At 45.7% G+C, this 16,488-nt stretch overlaps 1 protein-coding gene across 2 annotated transcripts in view; it reads right to left on the reverse strand.

The window, feature by feature from the left end:
• Window positions 1-503: 503 nt before the first annotated feature.
• Window positions 504-16,488, reverse strand: part of STRIP1 (striatin interacting protein 1) — a 70,899-nt gene continuing 54,914 nt past the window's right edge. For both annotated transcript variants that reach the window (XM_030221909.1, XM_030221908.1), the window contains exons 15-21: window positions 16,391-16,488; window positions 15,843-15,969; window positions 15,050-15,150; window positions 11,501-11,567; window positions 10,807-10,911; window positions 1,790-1,994; window positions 504-1,401 (exon numbers count right to left, since the gene is read on the reverse strand). In XM_030221909.1, coding sequence (XP_030077769.1) covers window positions 1,154-1,401; window positions 1,790-1,994; window positions 10,807-10,911; window positions 11,501-11,567; window positions 15,050-15,150; window positions 15,843-15,969; window positions 16,391-16,488 — 951 coding nt within the window. In that variant the 3' untranslated portion in view covers window positions 504-1,153. The remainder of the gene's footprint in view (window positions 1,402-1,789; window positions 1,995-10,806; window positions 10,912-11,500; window positions 11,568-15,049; window positions 15,151-15,842; window positions 15,970-16,390) is intronic.

The following is a 16,488-nucleotide window of genomic DNA, read 5'->3' on the forward strand; positions in this document are numbered from 1 at the left end:
GATCAGAGAAATGTGAAAGACCATGCAACAGCAACTACAGGTCTTAGGTAAAATTACTTGAGGTGCTGAGGCAACCATGATGAAGAACAGGTCTGAATGGCTCTGCAGAAAAAAAAGACAAGACTGACAGGTTGTAGTGGGCCCGCATGTGCAGTAGGATGGCTGAAAAGCTTCTAGATAAGTTGCTGGGGTACTTTTTCCTTTGCCAGAAGTGACAGAATTCAGCGTCCGGCTTGTCCTTGGAAGATACTGCTTACCAAAATGTTAAAAAGAACCTGAACAAGGACTGATTTATGTAGAACAATTTATAAAACCTCTTATCCTGAGACTGAACTCCATTTACCACTTTGTCGCCTTCCATTCAACCAGTTTGTAACCTAATCAAGTCACACCCAGAACTGTGTGAAATACTCTCCCCAATCCAATTCTCTGATCATCCAATCAAAGAAACTGACCAGATTAATTTGATGAAACCTACCTCTAGTAATAGATACAATTTGGTCTGCAGAATTAAGAATTTTGATTTTAATGCAAATAGATACATAAATACATTAAAAACATAGTTCTTAAAGAGGAAAGCTCAGAGATTTAAATGTACAGTTATGAAGGAATGATGACAACATAAGGTGCTTTTCACGGTATCTGTCGGAGAAGACAGCATATCCTGGCTGCAGTATTCTGTTGAAGAGAAACATTTGAAGAATCACTTACTAACAGATAATGCTCAATGCCAAAATGGCACGTTATTTACCACAAGGTCCATTTTGTCCAATGAAAAATATGCATTAACTGTGTTAGTGTGTCTCATTAGTAAATTATCCCCTTAATGTATCAGAGATGGATAGTACTCCTAAAAATCAAATCAGTTCTGAAAGCATAAGTAGCAAAAAATGCCAAATAAAGGAAACAGAATAACCTGTGTCCACCTCTCTCTTCAGAACAGGCAGCTGAACATGTATAAGGAAGCTTGACGGACACCACCTGCTTCCTACCAGAAGTATGAATGTATATGGTGGATAAGAAAAAGAAAGAAGAATATGTAAAAAGCAGCATCGAATGCACAATGTACTCATCTCATAATTCCAAACAAGATCTCATAAAGCAGCAAGGTCTCTTAGTAGGCCAGTTCCAGCTGTCCATGTGTTTAAAATAGTCACTGTAGCAACTCTTCCCAGGAAATTGGTTTAGAAAACACTTCCCTTTCCAGCCAGAGGTCATAATTCATCTGAAAGTCCTCTGGGAGGTCCACCCTTTGGCCTAGAACACTTTGCAAACAGTTATCTACAGGTAGGAAGTCAGGATTGCTGTGTCCCCGGTCATATCTCCTGGAGTTAAAACGCTCAATGTTGGCTCTTAATGCACACTCCTCAGCTTGGAAATCCCAAGGGCGGGCATCCAGGTCTGCAGAGAACCAAGAAAACATGAAGTAAATTAAATCAAATGTCTAACATATCTGATGCAAACTCAAGCACACTATGGTCTGCCTCATCTACCATTTCCACACTTACCACTTTTTAACAATAACAACTTCTACTACTCACACATTGAGTTCAGTTATCTCAACCTACCCTGGTTATGCATTACCCCTCCCTAACCCAAGCACCAGTTCTGATAATATTGACTCCCTTACCTCTGAAATTTAACTCTACCATACCAGTTCATACACTTAGAACGGGCTGTTAGCAGGTCTCTTCCCCCAAGCAAAGATCACTCCTGCTACTGCTGTCAACTATTCACATAAAAGACTCAGATTCTATATATTTTCCTTTCCCATATGCAGACTACATACCATTGCCATAGGCCCAATCATCATTCAGTCGGTGGCGCACTTTCTGGTAGATGGCTGACATGGTTTTCATGTTGCTTTTTCTCCACTGGCGGCCAAGGTACTTAGTTTGAACTTTGAGTAACTTGAGAACGTAGAGCTGCATCATGGCCTGTTTCACTTTCAGAGCTCGCTTCAAGATGGGGGCCGATTTAAATACCACCAGCATCTTTAACACACATTACAAATGTTAAGGGACAAGCTTGTATTTCATTAATTCTACACCATTCATAATTCCCCTCTACAACAGAGGCAACAGTTGACCTTGCTGCTCAATTCCACCTGTCTGACCTTCTAGATCCTCTCTCTTCCTGAGCAATTCATGCAGCCGTGGTTCTAGCCTTCTGAATACTCCTGCACCCCCAACTTCACACATGCAGATCCAGCCTCCCATCAGAGCAAGCTGCCGTTTCCTCCAGCTCTGTGAGCCCTTCACTCCCCACCGGTTTGCTCTAACACTGTACCTTACTAGTTCCTGGACCCTTTTCCCAATTTCCATGTCCTTCCACCAGAATCAATGTCCCACAGGTGCACCCTATCTTTTCCCAGCATCAAATGGCTTAGAGTGGTGAAGCTATGCAGCATTGCTAGCAGTAATGTAGAGGTATGCTGCCAGTACCAGTGGAACCTAAGGAAAAATGGGACACCACAAAAAATTGTGGACACAATTAGGCTATAAGGGAGGGGAACAAACAAACAGAATACTGTAAAGGTAGGGGGTGGAGTGAGAGAGGAAAAAAAAAAAAAAAGACAGAAAGGACTACAGGAGAGGCCAGAGAAATGACGGAAGCAATGAGAAAGACATGATTGCATATGGAAGGGGAAAAAAAAAGAGATACTTCAGGAGTGAAAAGTAACTGGAACGAATAACATATGGTGCAGAAAAAGGAATCAAAGCAAGTGAGGTAGAACATTTGGGGCAGCTGAGGGGAAGACCACATGGGTCTGAAGTTGTTTTTTTTTTAATCTGCTCTACTGGCGCTAGGAGAGACTATAGGGGAATGTCCTTGATCCAGCTTGTGGCAGAGCAAAACATGCATGTCGGCCAGTTGAACCCCTTGGTCTGATTTGCAAAAGAAAAGATAAGTAATTTAATTGATAAGAGAGATAACAGAAAGGATAAAAAATTAAAGAAATTGGGTGGACCGATGAAGAAGTGGGTGCTACCTGCATTGCCATGTTTACATTTCTGGCAATGAGCACCGCTGAGGTCACCATAAAACTGTGAAAACTGTCAAATGTGTGATCTGAAAGATACATGTTTTGAGTAAGAAAACCTAAAAACTGTTTTGAGTGAAGAATCTGTTTGAATGGAATACTGCTTGGTCCTATTTAATTGAAAAATTTGTTGGATATACTTGGGACTGGCGTTCAGATTTTGAAAATTAGCCATTTCTTGGTTTTTGTTTAAAAAAAAAAACCCAGTAAACCGTGAAGTTTCTGGAATCCAATGGACTGCAGGATCCAAGGCAGCTTGGTTTTAGTAGAGGTAGGTCTTGCCGGACAAAATCTGAATAATTTCTTTTACTAGGTGACCAGATAGTTGGATCAAGGAAGAGCACTAGATGTGGCATATGGTAAAATTATGTATAATCATACCTGATAATTTTCTTTCCATTAATCATAGCTGATCAATCCATAGACTGGTGGGTTGTGTCCATCTACCAGCAGGTGGAGATAGAGAGCAAACTTTTGCCTCCCTATATGTGGTCATGTGCTGCCGGAAACTCCTCAGTATGTCGATATCAAAGCTCCATCCGCAGGACTCAGCACTTAGAGAATTACACCCACGAAGGGACACTCTGCCCAGCTCACCACCGCCGAAACGGGGGAGGGGAATTAACCCAGCTCATCCCCACACAAGTGGGGGAGGGGAATCCGTCCAGCTCATCCCCGCGGAGCGGGGGAGGGACACCACACCCGCCGATGCGGGGGGATCTGGCTTATCCTGCAACCGCAACCGCGGGAGGAGCTGACTGACCCGAACACCGCCGAAGCGGGAGGGGTACAAAACTGCCCTACAGCCGCACGAAGCGGGAGGGAGTGCCGGCAGAATTATAAGTCTCAATCCAGCCCCGTAAAACGGAGGGGAGAGGAATGCAGCAGCTCACTGTAACACAAACTCGTCTTAACTCTTGAAGAATCCAAGTGAAAAAACTTGAACACGAAGTCTTTCTGAAGTAACTGAAGAGTAAACTTGAACCTGAAATGCAACCAGAATAAAACAATACAGATATCTGGGAGGGGCTATGGATTGATCAGCTATGATTAATGGAAAGAAAATTATCAGGTATGATTATACATAATTTTACCTTCCATATCATCAAGCTGATCAATCCATAGACTGGTGGGATGTACCGAAGCAGTACTCACCCAGGGCGGGACATAGAAATCCCTGACCGCAACACTGAAGCTCCAAACCGGGCCTCCGCCCGAGCAGCCACAGTCAAGCGGTAATGCTTGGAGAATGTATGGGCCGAAGCCCAAGTTGCCGCCTTGCATATCTCTTCCAAGGAGACGGAACCGGCCTCTGCCATCGAGGCCGCCTGAGCTCTTGTGGAGTGAGCCTTCAGCTGGATAGGCGGCACCTTCCCTGCGGCCACATAAGCCGCTGCAATGGCTTCCTTGACCCATCTTGCCACTGTAGGCTTAGCAGCCTGCAGACCCCTACGAGGACCTGCAAACAGGACAAACAGATGATCCGATTTCCGGAAATCATTGGTCACTTCCAAGTATCTGATGATGACTCGTCTCACATCCAGATATTTAAGAGCAGAGTACTCCTCTGGGTAGTCCTCCCTACGAAAGGAAGGGAGACAGAGCTGCTGATTCACATGGAAGCGAGAAACAATCTTGGGCAGAAAGGAAGGCACTGTGCGAATAGTCACTCCTGCCTCAGTGAACTGCAGAAAAGGCTCTCGACATGAGAGCGCCTGGAGCTCGGAAACTCTTCTGGCTGAAGCGATAGCCACCAAAAAGACTGCTTTCAACGTCAGGTCTTTCAGAGATGCCCTCGACAAGGGTTCAAACGGCGGCTTCTGCAATGCTCTTAGCACCAGGTTGAGATTCCACGCAGGCACCACTGAGTGCAGAGGAGGGCGCAGGTGATTAACTCCCTTGAGAAAGCGCACCACATCTGGCTGGGAAGCCAGGGAAGCACCCTTCAGGCGGCCCCTGAAGCAAGCCAGAGCCGCTACCTGGACCTTAAGGGAACTGAGCGACAGGCCTTTGTCCAGACCTTCTTGCAGGAACGCCAACACTGAAGAAATTGGAGCAGTGAAGGGAGAAAGTGAGCCTGCTTCACACCACGCTGCAAAGATACGCCAAACCCTGGCGTAAGCAGTAGAAGTAGAGCGTTTCCTCGCTCTCAGCATAGTGGCGATGACCTTGTCTGAGAAGCCCTTCTTCCTCAGACGCTGCCGCTCAATAGCCAGGCCGTAAGACCAAAGGGGGAGGGATCCTCCATCACCACGGGACCCTGATGTAACAGGCCCTGCTCCACTGGCAGCCGCAGAGGATCGTCGATTGAGAGCCTGATCAAGTCCGCATACCAGGGACGTCTGGGCCAATCCGGACCCACCAGGATTATCCTGCCGGGATGTCTTGCCACCCGGTCTAGGACCCTGCCCAACATGGGCCAGGGTGGGAACACATAGAGAAGCTCTTGTGTCGGCCATTGTTGGAGAAGAGCATCTACTCCCAGGGATCGAGGGTCCCGTCCTCTGCTGAAGAAGCGCGGCACTTGGCAATTGGCCGATGACGCCATCAGATCTAGGCTCGGCTGGCCCCAGCGCTTCGTGATGTCCAAGAACGCCTGAGCAGATAGCTGCCACTCTCCGGGCTCCAAGGTATGGCGACTGAGAAAGTCCGCCTTGACATTCATGACTCCGGCAATGTGGGCCGCTGACAGCTGTTCCAGGTTCGCTTCCGCCCACTGGCATAGACTCATAGCCTCCTTGGCTAGAGGGGCGCTCTTGGTACCTCCCTGGCGGTTGACATAGGCCACAGCCGTGGCATTGTCCGACAGTACCCGTACAGGCTTCAGCACCAGTACCGGGATGAACTCCAAAAGCGCCAACCGAATGGCTCTGAGTTCCAGGAGGTTGATAGACCACTTCGCCTCTGCAGGAGACCAGAGCCCCTGCGCTGTCCTTCCCAAGCAGTGGGCTCCCCAGCCCGACAATGAGGCGTCCGTCGTGACGACAATCCACTCTGGGGTCACCAGAGGCATTCCTGCAGACAACTTGTCTGTCTGCATCCACCAGCTCAGCGCCTTGCGCACTGCTGGATCCAAGGGAAGACGCACCGCATAATCCTCTGACATCGGAGTCCAGCGCTGCAGCAGAGAGTGTTGTAGTGGTCTCATATGAGCCCTGGCCCAGGGCACTACTTCCATCGTGGCCGTCATAGAGCCCAACAGCTGCACATAGTCCCAAGCCCGAAGAGGAGAGGCTACCAGGAACTGGTCCACCTGAGCCTGAAGCTTGACAATCCGATTGTCTGGCAGGAACACTCTGCCCACATGGGTGTCGAATCGAACTCCCAGATACTCCAGGGACTGAGTCGGGCGCAGCTGGCTCTTCTCCCAGTTGATGATCCATCCCAGGGAGCTCAAAAGAGCAACTACCCGGTCCACAGCTTTGCCGCACTCTGCATAAGAGGGGGCTCGGATCAACCAGTCGTCCAGATAAGGATGGACTTGTACTCCTTCCTTTCGCAGGAAGGCCGCTATGACCACCATTACTTTGGAAAAGGTCCGCGGAGCAGTAGCCAACCCGAACGGGAGGGCTCTGAACTGGAAGTGTCGGCCCAGGACTGCAAAACGCAGAAAGCGTTGATGAGGAGGCCAGATGGGAATATGCAGGTACGCTTCCTTGATGTCCAAGGAAGCCAGGTACTCCCCTGCCTTCACTGCCGCTATAACAGAGCGGAGAGTCTCCATGCGAAAGTGCCGCACTTTCAAGGCCCGATTGACCCCTTTGAGGTCGAGGATAGGCCGGACAGAACCTCCTTTCTTTGGTACCACAAAGTAAATGGAGTAACGCCCCTTGCCAAGCTGACTTTCTGGCACCGGAACGACCGCACCCAGGCGGATCAGATTGTCCAAAGTCTGCTGCACTGCCACAGCTTTGACCGGAGACTTGCAGGGAGAGAGTACAAACCCGTCTCTTAAGGGTCGGCAGAACTCTAGCTTGTAGCCGTCTCTGATGACTTCCAGCACCCAAGCGTCTGAAGTTATTGTGGTCCACTCGCCCAGAAACGAGGACAGCCGTCCTCCAATCTGCACTGGGGCGTGGACCAAGACCCCGTCATTGGGTACGAGACCCTGGGGGAGGACCGGAGGGAGCACCTCCGGGACGGCGGTCTCTGCGAAAGGAACGCTGCTTGGGGGAGAAATGCCTCTTAAAGGAAGAGGGGGCAGAAGAACCCGACCTGCCCGGGCGGTACCGACGGGCTTCCTGAAACCGTCCTCTGGAGGTACCGGGACGAGCACTAGCCCGAGCCCTGACCTCTGGTAACTTCTTGCCCTTAGACGTGCCGAGATCGGTCACGATTTTGTCCAGCTCGACCCCAAAGAGCAGCTTGCCTTTAAAAGGCAACCTAGCCAGGCGGGATTTAGAGGCGTGGTCAGCAGACCAATGTTTCAGCCAAAGCCACCGCCGCGCAGAGACTGTCTGAGCCATGCCTTTAGCTGAGGCTCTCAAGACATCATACAGCAAGTCTGCCAAATAGGCTAAGCCCGATTCCAGGGCTGGCCAATCATCCCTCAAGGAATGATCCGAGGGGGAAGCCCGCTGCACCATAGTCAGGCACGCCCTGGCCACATAGGAGCCGCAAACTGAGGCCTGCAAACTTAAAGCAGCCGCCTCAAAGGACGACCTTAAGGCCGCCTCCAATCTCCTGTCTTGGGCGTCCTTTAGGGCCGTGCCACCTTCCACCGGCAATGCCGTTTTCTTAGTCACCGCAGTGATTAAAGAATCCACGGTAGGCCACAGATAGGCCTCACGTTCACTCACAGCCAAAGGATAGAGGCGGGACATAGCCCTAGCCACTTTAAGGCTCGCTTCTGGGACATCCCATTGAGCCGAAATTAAGGTGTGCATGGCATCATGCACGTGGAAGGTTCTAGGCGGGCGCTTCGTCCCCAGCATAATGGCAGAGCCAACAGGGGCTGAGGGAGAGACGTCCTCCGGAGAGGAAATCTTCAAAGTGTCCATGGCCTGTAACAACAGGTTGGACAAATCCTCTGGGCGAAAAAGCCGCGCTGCAGAGGGGTCATCCGCTCCATCCGAGCGGGGATCCGTCTCCTCCAAGGAATCCGCAAAGGACCGTTGGGAGACCTCAGACACGCTGCCCTCATCTACATCGGAGGAGACAAATTCATCCAAGGCCTGGGAATCAACCCGAGGGCGTTTACCTCTGGGAACCTCAACCTCTTTACCAGACGAGGGAGCGGGGGCAGCGTTGTGCATGAGGAAGGCCTGATGCAGCAGCAAAACAAACTCGGGGGAGAAACCCCCCAGACTGTGCACTTCCGCAGCCTGGGCAACAGCCCTAGGCGCACTCTCAACCGGCGCTCGCAACAGCGGGGGAGAGGCCTGCTGCGCATCCAAAATGGCGTCCGGCGCGAAACTCCGCGAAGGAGCCGCGCGGGAAGAACGGCTCTTAACTTTAGCCGCTTCTGTGCCGTCGCCCAAATTAAGGGCGTTCATGGCATTAATGTCTCCAACCTCAAGGGCGGCCCAAGAAGAAGCCGTCCGAGCCGCGTGGCCGGCCAAAATGGCGGAGGCGAGGAGCGGGGGATGGGCGTTTATGGCGGGAAAAACCGCCACGCCGGAGGAAGGACCGGGACATTCATCGGTCACGAAACTGCCACCCAACAAGGGCGAATCAGGCTTTAAGACCCCCGCATCCCCTCTAGAAGCGCTCAAGCAACCCGGGGAGCGACCCTTTGCGCCCTCGCCCTCCGACGCCATGTGCCACGAGGAGAAGAATCGGGGAACCCCCGCCCGCTATAAAAAGGTAAAATTACCTGCTGTCCGCTCCGAGTTGTAACGACCTGGTGTCCCAGTGAGTAGCTGCAATAGACGCTTAAATAAACGTCGAAATAAACGCCTTTAAAGACGTTTAAAATTTTTTTTTTTTTTTTTTTTTTAACGGAGCCAGCGGGAGGGGGGAGAAAAGGAGGGACCTGGCACCACCAGGTTTGCACTTGCTCAAAAGAGCCCTCAACCCCAGGCACTCAACAAAACCTAAAAATTAGGCTTGGAGGCCTAGCCAGAGCTGCTGCTGCTGTGTGTGACCACCACCTGCTGAGATAGAGAACATACTGAGGAGTTTCCGGCAGCACATGACCACATATAGGGAGGCAAAAGTTTGCTCTCTATCTCCACCTGCTGGTAGATGGACACAACCCACCAGTCTATGGATTGATCAGCTTGATGATATGGAATTAGATTTGAACAAAGCCTTAGACATGGTTCCGCATGTGTGACTTACAATCTGAGCCCTTGGTATAGGCCCTAAACTGACTGACTGGGTTAGAAACTGGTTGAATGAAAGGCAACAAAGAGTTGAGGTAAATGACATTCACTCTGAGAATAAGGCAGTGTCAGTGATGTGCTGCAGGGACTGCTCACTGGTAGGGTACAGTTCTTACAGTGAAACTTGAAAAACTGTGTATAATATGGCAGCTAAGATGTAATGATTAAAAAAAAAAAAAAGCAAGGTCATGCATTTGGGCTTCAAAAATCAAAAGCAGCGATCCTGCATAAGTATATCTGAGCACAAAAGAAAGTGAAGCCTGGGATTGATTGTATCTGATGATCTTAAGGTGGCCAAACGAGTAGAAAAGGTGACGATAAACGACAGAAGGATGCTTGGGGGCATTGAGTGACGAATGCCCAACAAGAAAAAAAAAAAAAAAAAAGAGGTGATATATTACTCTGTGGGGAGACGTCATTTAGAGTGCTGTGTATAATTCTAGACACTGCACCTTCAAAAATATATTAACAGGACAGAGACAGCCCAGAAGGCAGCTACTAAAATTGTCAGTGGCCTTTGTCGAAGAACATGTGGACAGAAAGATCTCAAAACATATACTATGCAAGAAAGGTGGGAAAAGTGAGAAATAACAGAGACATATACATCTCTCAGTGGCATAAATACACAAGAGGTGAGTCTTTCAGTTGAAAGCATGTTCTGGAATGAGGGGGATAAGGATAAAAGGTGAAAGCAGAAAGACTCATTAATAATCTAAGGAAATATTTCTAGAATGTGTGGTTATATGGAACAGGCTGCCAGTGAAGGTGATGGCGACAAAGACCATATCTGAATTCAAGAAAGCACAAAGGATCTCTAATGGAGAGGAATGAACTATAGAACTTATTGGTTGGTATGGATAGGCAGACGACAGACAATACGGTCTATCTGCTGTCATTTTCTCTGTTTCTATGAAGAAAGGAGAAAATAAAAGTAAAAGCACAAAGGAGAAACATTAAATTCAGGGGTTGAAGAACTAGTTTGACAGATTCTATTTTATTTTTGTTACATTTGTACCCCGCGCTTTCCCACTCATGGCAGGCTCAATGCGGCAGGCAATGGAGGGTTAAGTGACTTGCCCAGAGTCACAAGGAGCTGCCTGTGCCGGGAATCGAACTCAGTTCCTCGGGACCAAAGTCCACCACCCTAACCACTAGGCCACTCCTCCACTCCACTCTAGACTACTATAATCATTTCTGTGACTGCTGTCACAGAATCTGCCCACGAGCTACTGCAAGAAAATTAAAAATGCAAAGCGTGGAAGGGCTGGTGCCTTAAAAACCTGTAGTACCACGAATGATGTGTTGATAGTTCAAAAGGGGCAGAGTGAAGGTTACAATGGGTCCATAAAATGTGCTGCATACTCTGGATATCTTAAACATGACTGTATATAAACAGATTCACATAAAGAGCTCATCTACTGGAGTTGCTAAACTCACCATGGTACGAGAGTGCTTCCATTTTGTAAGTTTGTTTAATATCCTTAGGAGATTTATACAAGAAAAAAGATTTCGCCAGCAAAACTGATTGTTGTCTCCAGCTTCCTGAGTAGTAAAAGTAAAGAGCACTAAAATATTACATAGAACTGCAGGAGAGAGAATGGCTGGTGTGAGAACATAAGGAAAATGCACCATTTCTACACCCCCTTTAAGTTGTTTGTAAACTGCTTAGAACTGAAAAGGTGTTAGCGGGATATAAGCCCAAATATAATGTAACTAATTCAAACAGCACTACATGAGACATTCCTAAGAAACAGCCTAAGCTCACTATCACTATTCCAAGGCCACCTGCCATTACTTGCCCTCCTCCACCTCTAAAAGATACCTGGTAGGGGGATGGTCTGTACCCTGAGTTTTTATCATCACATCAGACAGAACAAAACCTCTTTAGTTGATTTAGTGTAACTTTATTCCTACAGCTCATTGTTCCTGTCTGGACTCTGTCATCCCTGCCTCAGGCTCTCTAGCCAGCTTTGACTATGATGTGCCTGCCTGGCATTCTTCTCTTCTGGGCCTCAGCTTAAACAGCTTCCCTTAGTTAAGGCTCCCAGCCTCTTCCTTTCCAAGACTCTCTCATATACTTCTAGTCTCATAGGCATGCATTTGTGCTTGAGTGAAAATACCAATTCCTCACCAGGCTTTCCGCCGTCAGCTCTGGTAATTCATGCACCACACAGTAAGGATAATCCAAGACAGAAATACTTCAAAAGAGCAAGAGAGAGAGAGAGTATGAATCGTTCGCTAAAAGGTTATGACAATACTATCTCTTCAGTAACTGTCAACCTAACAATTTTCTGCTGGTAAAGCAAGTGCTAGAAACAAAGTAGTAAATTTTAAACAAATTGGAGAAAATATTCCTTCACTCAACACGTAATTGAAGTCTGGAATTCGTTGCCAGAGAATGTAGTAAAAGCAGTTAGCTTAGTGGGGTTTAAAAAAAGTTGGATAGCTTCCTAAAAAAGAAGTCCATAAGCCATTATTAAAACGGACGGGGAAAATCCACTGCTTATTTCTAGGATACATACACAACAATAACTGGACCAAACTGTAGTATTGCAATTTGTATCAAATATGGCTTTAAAGGCTGTAGAGGTAATCTCATATCATTAAAGATCATTGCATGCCAACCTATAAAATGGCTCCTAGGTCAATGCACATTTGTAATCATCGAACACCTCCAGCCAACCGGTAGTGTCTAATATTGTTAGTATATCTATATTTCAGCTACGTATAGCTTTAAACATCCTACCGTTCAAAAAATCAACATTATTGCAAAATGTAAGCAAATAATGCACAGAAAATGTAACTTAGCTTAAAAGCTCCAGAATTGATGTATTATCTTCCATAGCTGGAGCTCATCTGGTTTCATCAAAACTATAGTGAAACCTCACTGGCAACTCCGGTATTGTGATTAGCCCGACAGGACCCTGTTTCGCGGTCTCATGCTTTGTCAAGGGCATCAGTCTACCAACAGTACTTCATCTCTATAAATCTCTATAAGTTACATTTTCTGTGCATTATTTGCTTACATTTTGCAATAATGTTGATTTTTTGAACGGTAGGATGTTTAAAGCTATACGTAGCTGAAATATAGATATACTAACAATATTAGACACTACCGGTTGGCTGGAGGTGTTCGATGATTACAAATGTGCATTGACCTAGGAGCCATTTTATAGGTTGGCATGCAATGATCTTTAATGATATGAGATTACCTCTACAGCCTTTAAAGCCATATTTGATACAAATTGCAATACTACAGTTTGGTCCAGTTATTGTTGTGTATGTTTACTAAGTGTTAGGACTAAACTGAGCCATTAATTCAATATTTGTATATATTTCTAGGATAAGCAGCATAAAATGTGTTGTACTGTTTTGGGATCTTTCCAGGTACTTGTAACCTGGATTGGGCACTGTTGGAAACAGGATGCTGGGCTTGATGGACCTTCAGTCTGTCTCAGTATGTCAACACTTATGTTCTTATGTTATGTAAGTGAGATGGAACTAGAATCTATGTGCTTTTAGGCTTGGTAGAGAGAACGTCTAAACATATACAGGGTAGAAGGCAGTATTACACAATCAATTAGTGAATTAAGTCACTTAAGAATTCCCAAAGTTTCATGAATCAGCATACTGTGTTTTTTTAAATTCTAACACTCAGCCTATGAAGTTGTCCTTTTCCTATTCCATCTATGAACAGCAGAAGGTATCCCTGTCTTCAGCAATAGGTCGGTGGTAACTGTAGTTATCAGATGCTCCTTTGTCAAATGAGGCAAATGTCAGTCACACCTGCCATGGTGTGTGGTGAGTGCTGAAGTATTCTAAGTGACATATGACATACATAAGAGCTTCGAAGTTCAAATATTCCTCATATCCGAAATCTAATTTTTATTTTACTAAAATGTTAGTTTAAATATTATATGGTGCTCAGAGTATGTGAAGTGACTTACACCAAAGGTATGAATACCTATGCACTTAACTGAAATCCATCATCGCACCAGATGCCCTTTCCTTCAGCTCTCAATCGAGCAGCAAGCTCTGTATATATGCAGGTGACAAAGAATAAAACACAAATTATTTGACTGCAATGATAATGAATCACAAAATTGTGTCTGAAATCTCAGTATCTTCAAAGCAGTTCTTGCTTGATAAGCCCTGTGCCAGAGCCGGTGGTGGGAGGTGTGGTTGGTAGTTGGGAGGCGGGGATAGTGCTGGGCAGACTTATATACGGTCTGTGCACTGAAGAGGACAGTACAAATAAAAAAGTAGCACATATGAATTTATCTTCTTGGGCAGACTGGATGGACCGTGCAGGTCTTTTTCTGCCGTCATCTACTATGTTACTATATTAACAGGGTCTATAAACTAAAATCATCAAATATCCAAAAATCAGTCATAATAAATTGAAGCACTTATCTTAGAGGGCTTTTCCAATGAAAATCACATTGGTATCCAAACATTAATCTTTTGGTGTAAGGAAGGTGCAATGTGATAGTCCCCACAGCAATCAAAACTCAACTTCCATAACTGTTCTCGACGTGAAGCCACATTTTGCCATTAACGGCATCTTCAGGAGAACAGAGCTGTAATCCAAAGAGGTATTATTAATGTACTCCTAACTCACATGCAAATGTAAAATCTTTTTTAAAATGATCTTACCAATTCCTTTATAACCTAGCTTCTAAATTTTCAGCTACTCCAGGGAGGCTGTCCTAACCCGCACTTCTCCCTACTTCACTGGAACTTCCAGTTATGGAAGTCGAGTTTTGATTGCTGTGGGGATTAGATTAATGTGATTCAGTCAAATAATTTGTGTTTTATTATACTTTGTCACCTGCACATACGCAGAGTTTGCTGCCCAATTGAAGGCAGGAGGAAAGGGCACCTGGCGCAATGATGGATTTCAGTTACATGCATAGACAGGTATTCATACCTTCGGTGTAAGGAACTTCACTCACGCTGAGCACCATATAACAGAATATCTGAATTTCGAGTAAGCATACCAGGGTATTTATTAGAACCCAGAATTATATATCGTGACAGTCATAAGAGCTGTCAAACTGGGTCAGACCAAATGACCATCTTACTAAACTAAACTCAGCATTCTGCCTCTAACAGCACACAATAATTTAGAGAAAATATACGAGAAGCAGGATGTTATGGTCTCATCTATTCCAAATATTCCTGCTTGTTTTCCAGGAGTCATGGTTTAGGAACTCTCTGAGCCCAGGGAAATAAATATCTCTGGGTGTTATGTTTAATAGCCTGTGACTAGTCCATTCTAAACATATACTATGTCTCCAAAATATCTCATAGCAATAAGTTACAGGTTAACTCTGCTCCTGCTTGCTTGAAACTTGCCAATGATAGAATGGGCACTCACAATTATGGAGACACAGAGAATAATAATTTGCTATCTACCCAATTTAGGGAAAGGAGACAAAGTGCACACAAATTGTGAAAAGGTGTGAAGAAAGTATATAGAGAACTATTACTACTATCTCACAGTGCAAGTTCATTAGTCAGTTTCCACATCGCTTCCGACCTTCCATTCTGTGCAAAGCTACTATCAAGATTACAGGTTCTTTGTTTTATTTGCTATGTAGGGCAGCTCAGTTCACCGTTTTTCTGTTATATAAGTTAAATAACTAACAAAAAGACCGAACTAAAAAAAAAAAATTACCTGTTCTTTGCCGTAATATACGACATGATGTTTTGATTGAAGAATTTCAGAATTAATGGAATGCAGTTTGCAAAGACCAGATGTTGAGCCATGTACTCAAACTAAAAAGAAATACAGGGCTGGGTAAGAAGTAGAGAACCCCATGGAGGAAACTCAAAATAGAGCCCTAAAGGGAGAAGAGGGTAGAGAGAACAAGGGATGAATCCCAAGGAGAGAAGACTAGATATCCCAAAAGAGGAATCCTGACGGAGAAAGAGTAAAGAGCACCATACAAAAGGTATCCCCAAAAAAGAGAAAGACTACAAAGCATCCTGTAGGTATTCTGAGAAATGCAAGAGTGCAGGGCCTGTGTAGGGAGCCCTGCTGTAAGTCATAAATAAGAGCTATCCAGCTGGCATAAGTGGTAAAAATAAATAAAAATAAGCCTAGCAGGTGATTTACAAAAAGAGACAAAGATCAGAAACGTTCTACAGTAATAAAACAAGTCAAACAGCAGTAAGTCAGTTAGTAATTATGCATCAACGCGGAAAGATGAGTAATCAAGGCAGGGCAGATATTACACAGGAGAATGATCAGAATAAAGATGTGAAACAGTGTTATATATCAACGGACAAGGCATGAGACAAGCTGCCCCCTCCTACTAGAACAAATGTGACCAACTATTATAAGTGCAAAGGATATTTGCATGTATGTATTTTTGCTTCCTTCTTACTCTAGGTACACCACTACCTGAGACCTTACACACCTCAGGGAGGAAGCCGAGACAGAAAGCTCCAGGGAGCTCTCCACATACCTGATAGACATGATTCAATTTGAAGTGCTTAAGGAGTAGCAACAGCACAGCTGAAATAGCCTTGACAATAATCTCTTTGTGTCGATTCACATCCACTCCTAGTTTCATGCTCTGTAGTACTGTGGTGCTGAAAAGGCAATAAAAGTCTCAAGATCCCTGTATGAACAGTCACTTGGTTCACCGAGGATGTGATATGCACTGAAGTGTCTTCCCTTGTAGTGGCACATTCTCAGGAGTCTGCTTCACTAGCAGGGGACCAGAATGACTCAATACACGGCAAGTATCCACCATGACAAAGAGGAAGAGAGAGGCACAACATGCACATAAAGCTTACACATTTTTAAGGAGCATCCTGAGAGGTTGAGCAATGTAGCACTGTTCCAAGCACTGCCTACATGGGCATGAGCTGGTCTATGGAACATCCACTAACCCAGTTTTCAAACAGCAACACATTTGGAAGCCAATCAGCAGCATCAGTCTCCTGCTCAACGGTTCACTCGCAAATTAAAATGTAACTCCTAGACATAGAAGCAGAGCACAGTACTCACGGCATCTCCTCAGGCAGAACATCAGCCAGGATGTTAATAGAATCAGTCTTGGCTTTGGAAGTGGGAGCTGCTGCCAGCAGGATCTTCAGTAAAGCAAT

This window comes from Microcaecilia unicolor, chromosome 12 (genome assembly GCF_901765095.1).
Source record: "Microcaecilia unicolor chromosome 12, aMicUni1.1, whole genome shotgun sequence".
Taxonomy (NCBI): Eukaryota; Metazoa; Chordata; class Amphibia; order Gymnophiona; family Siphonopidae; genus Microcaecilia; species Microcaecilia unicolor.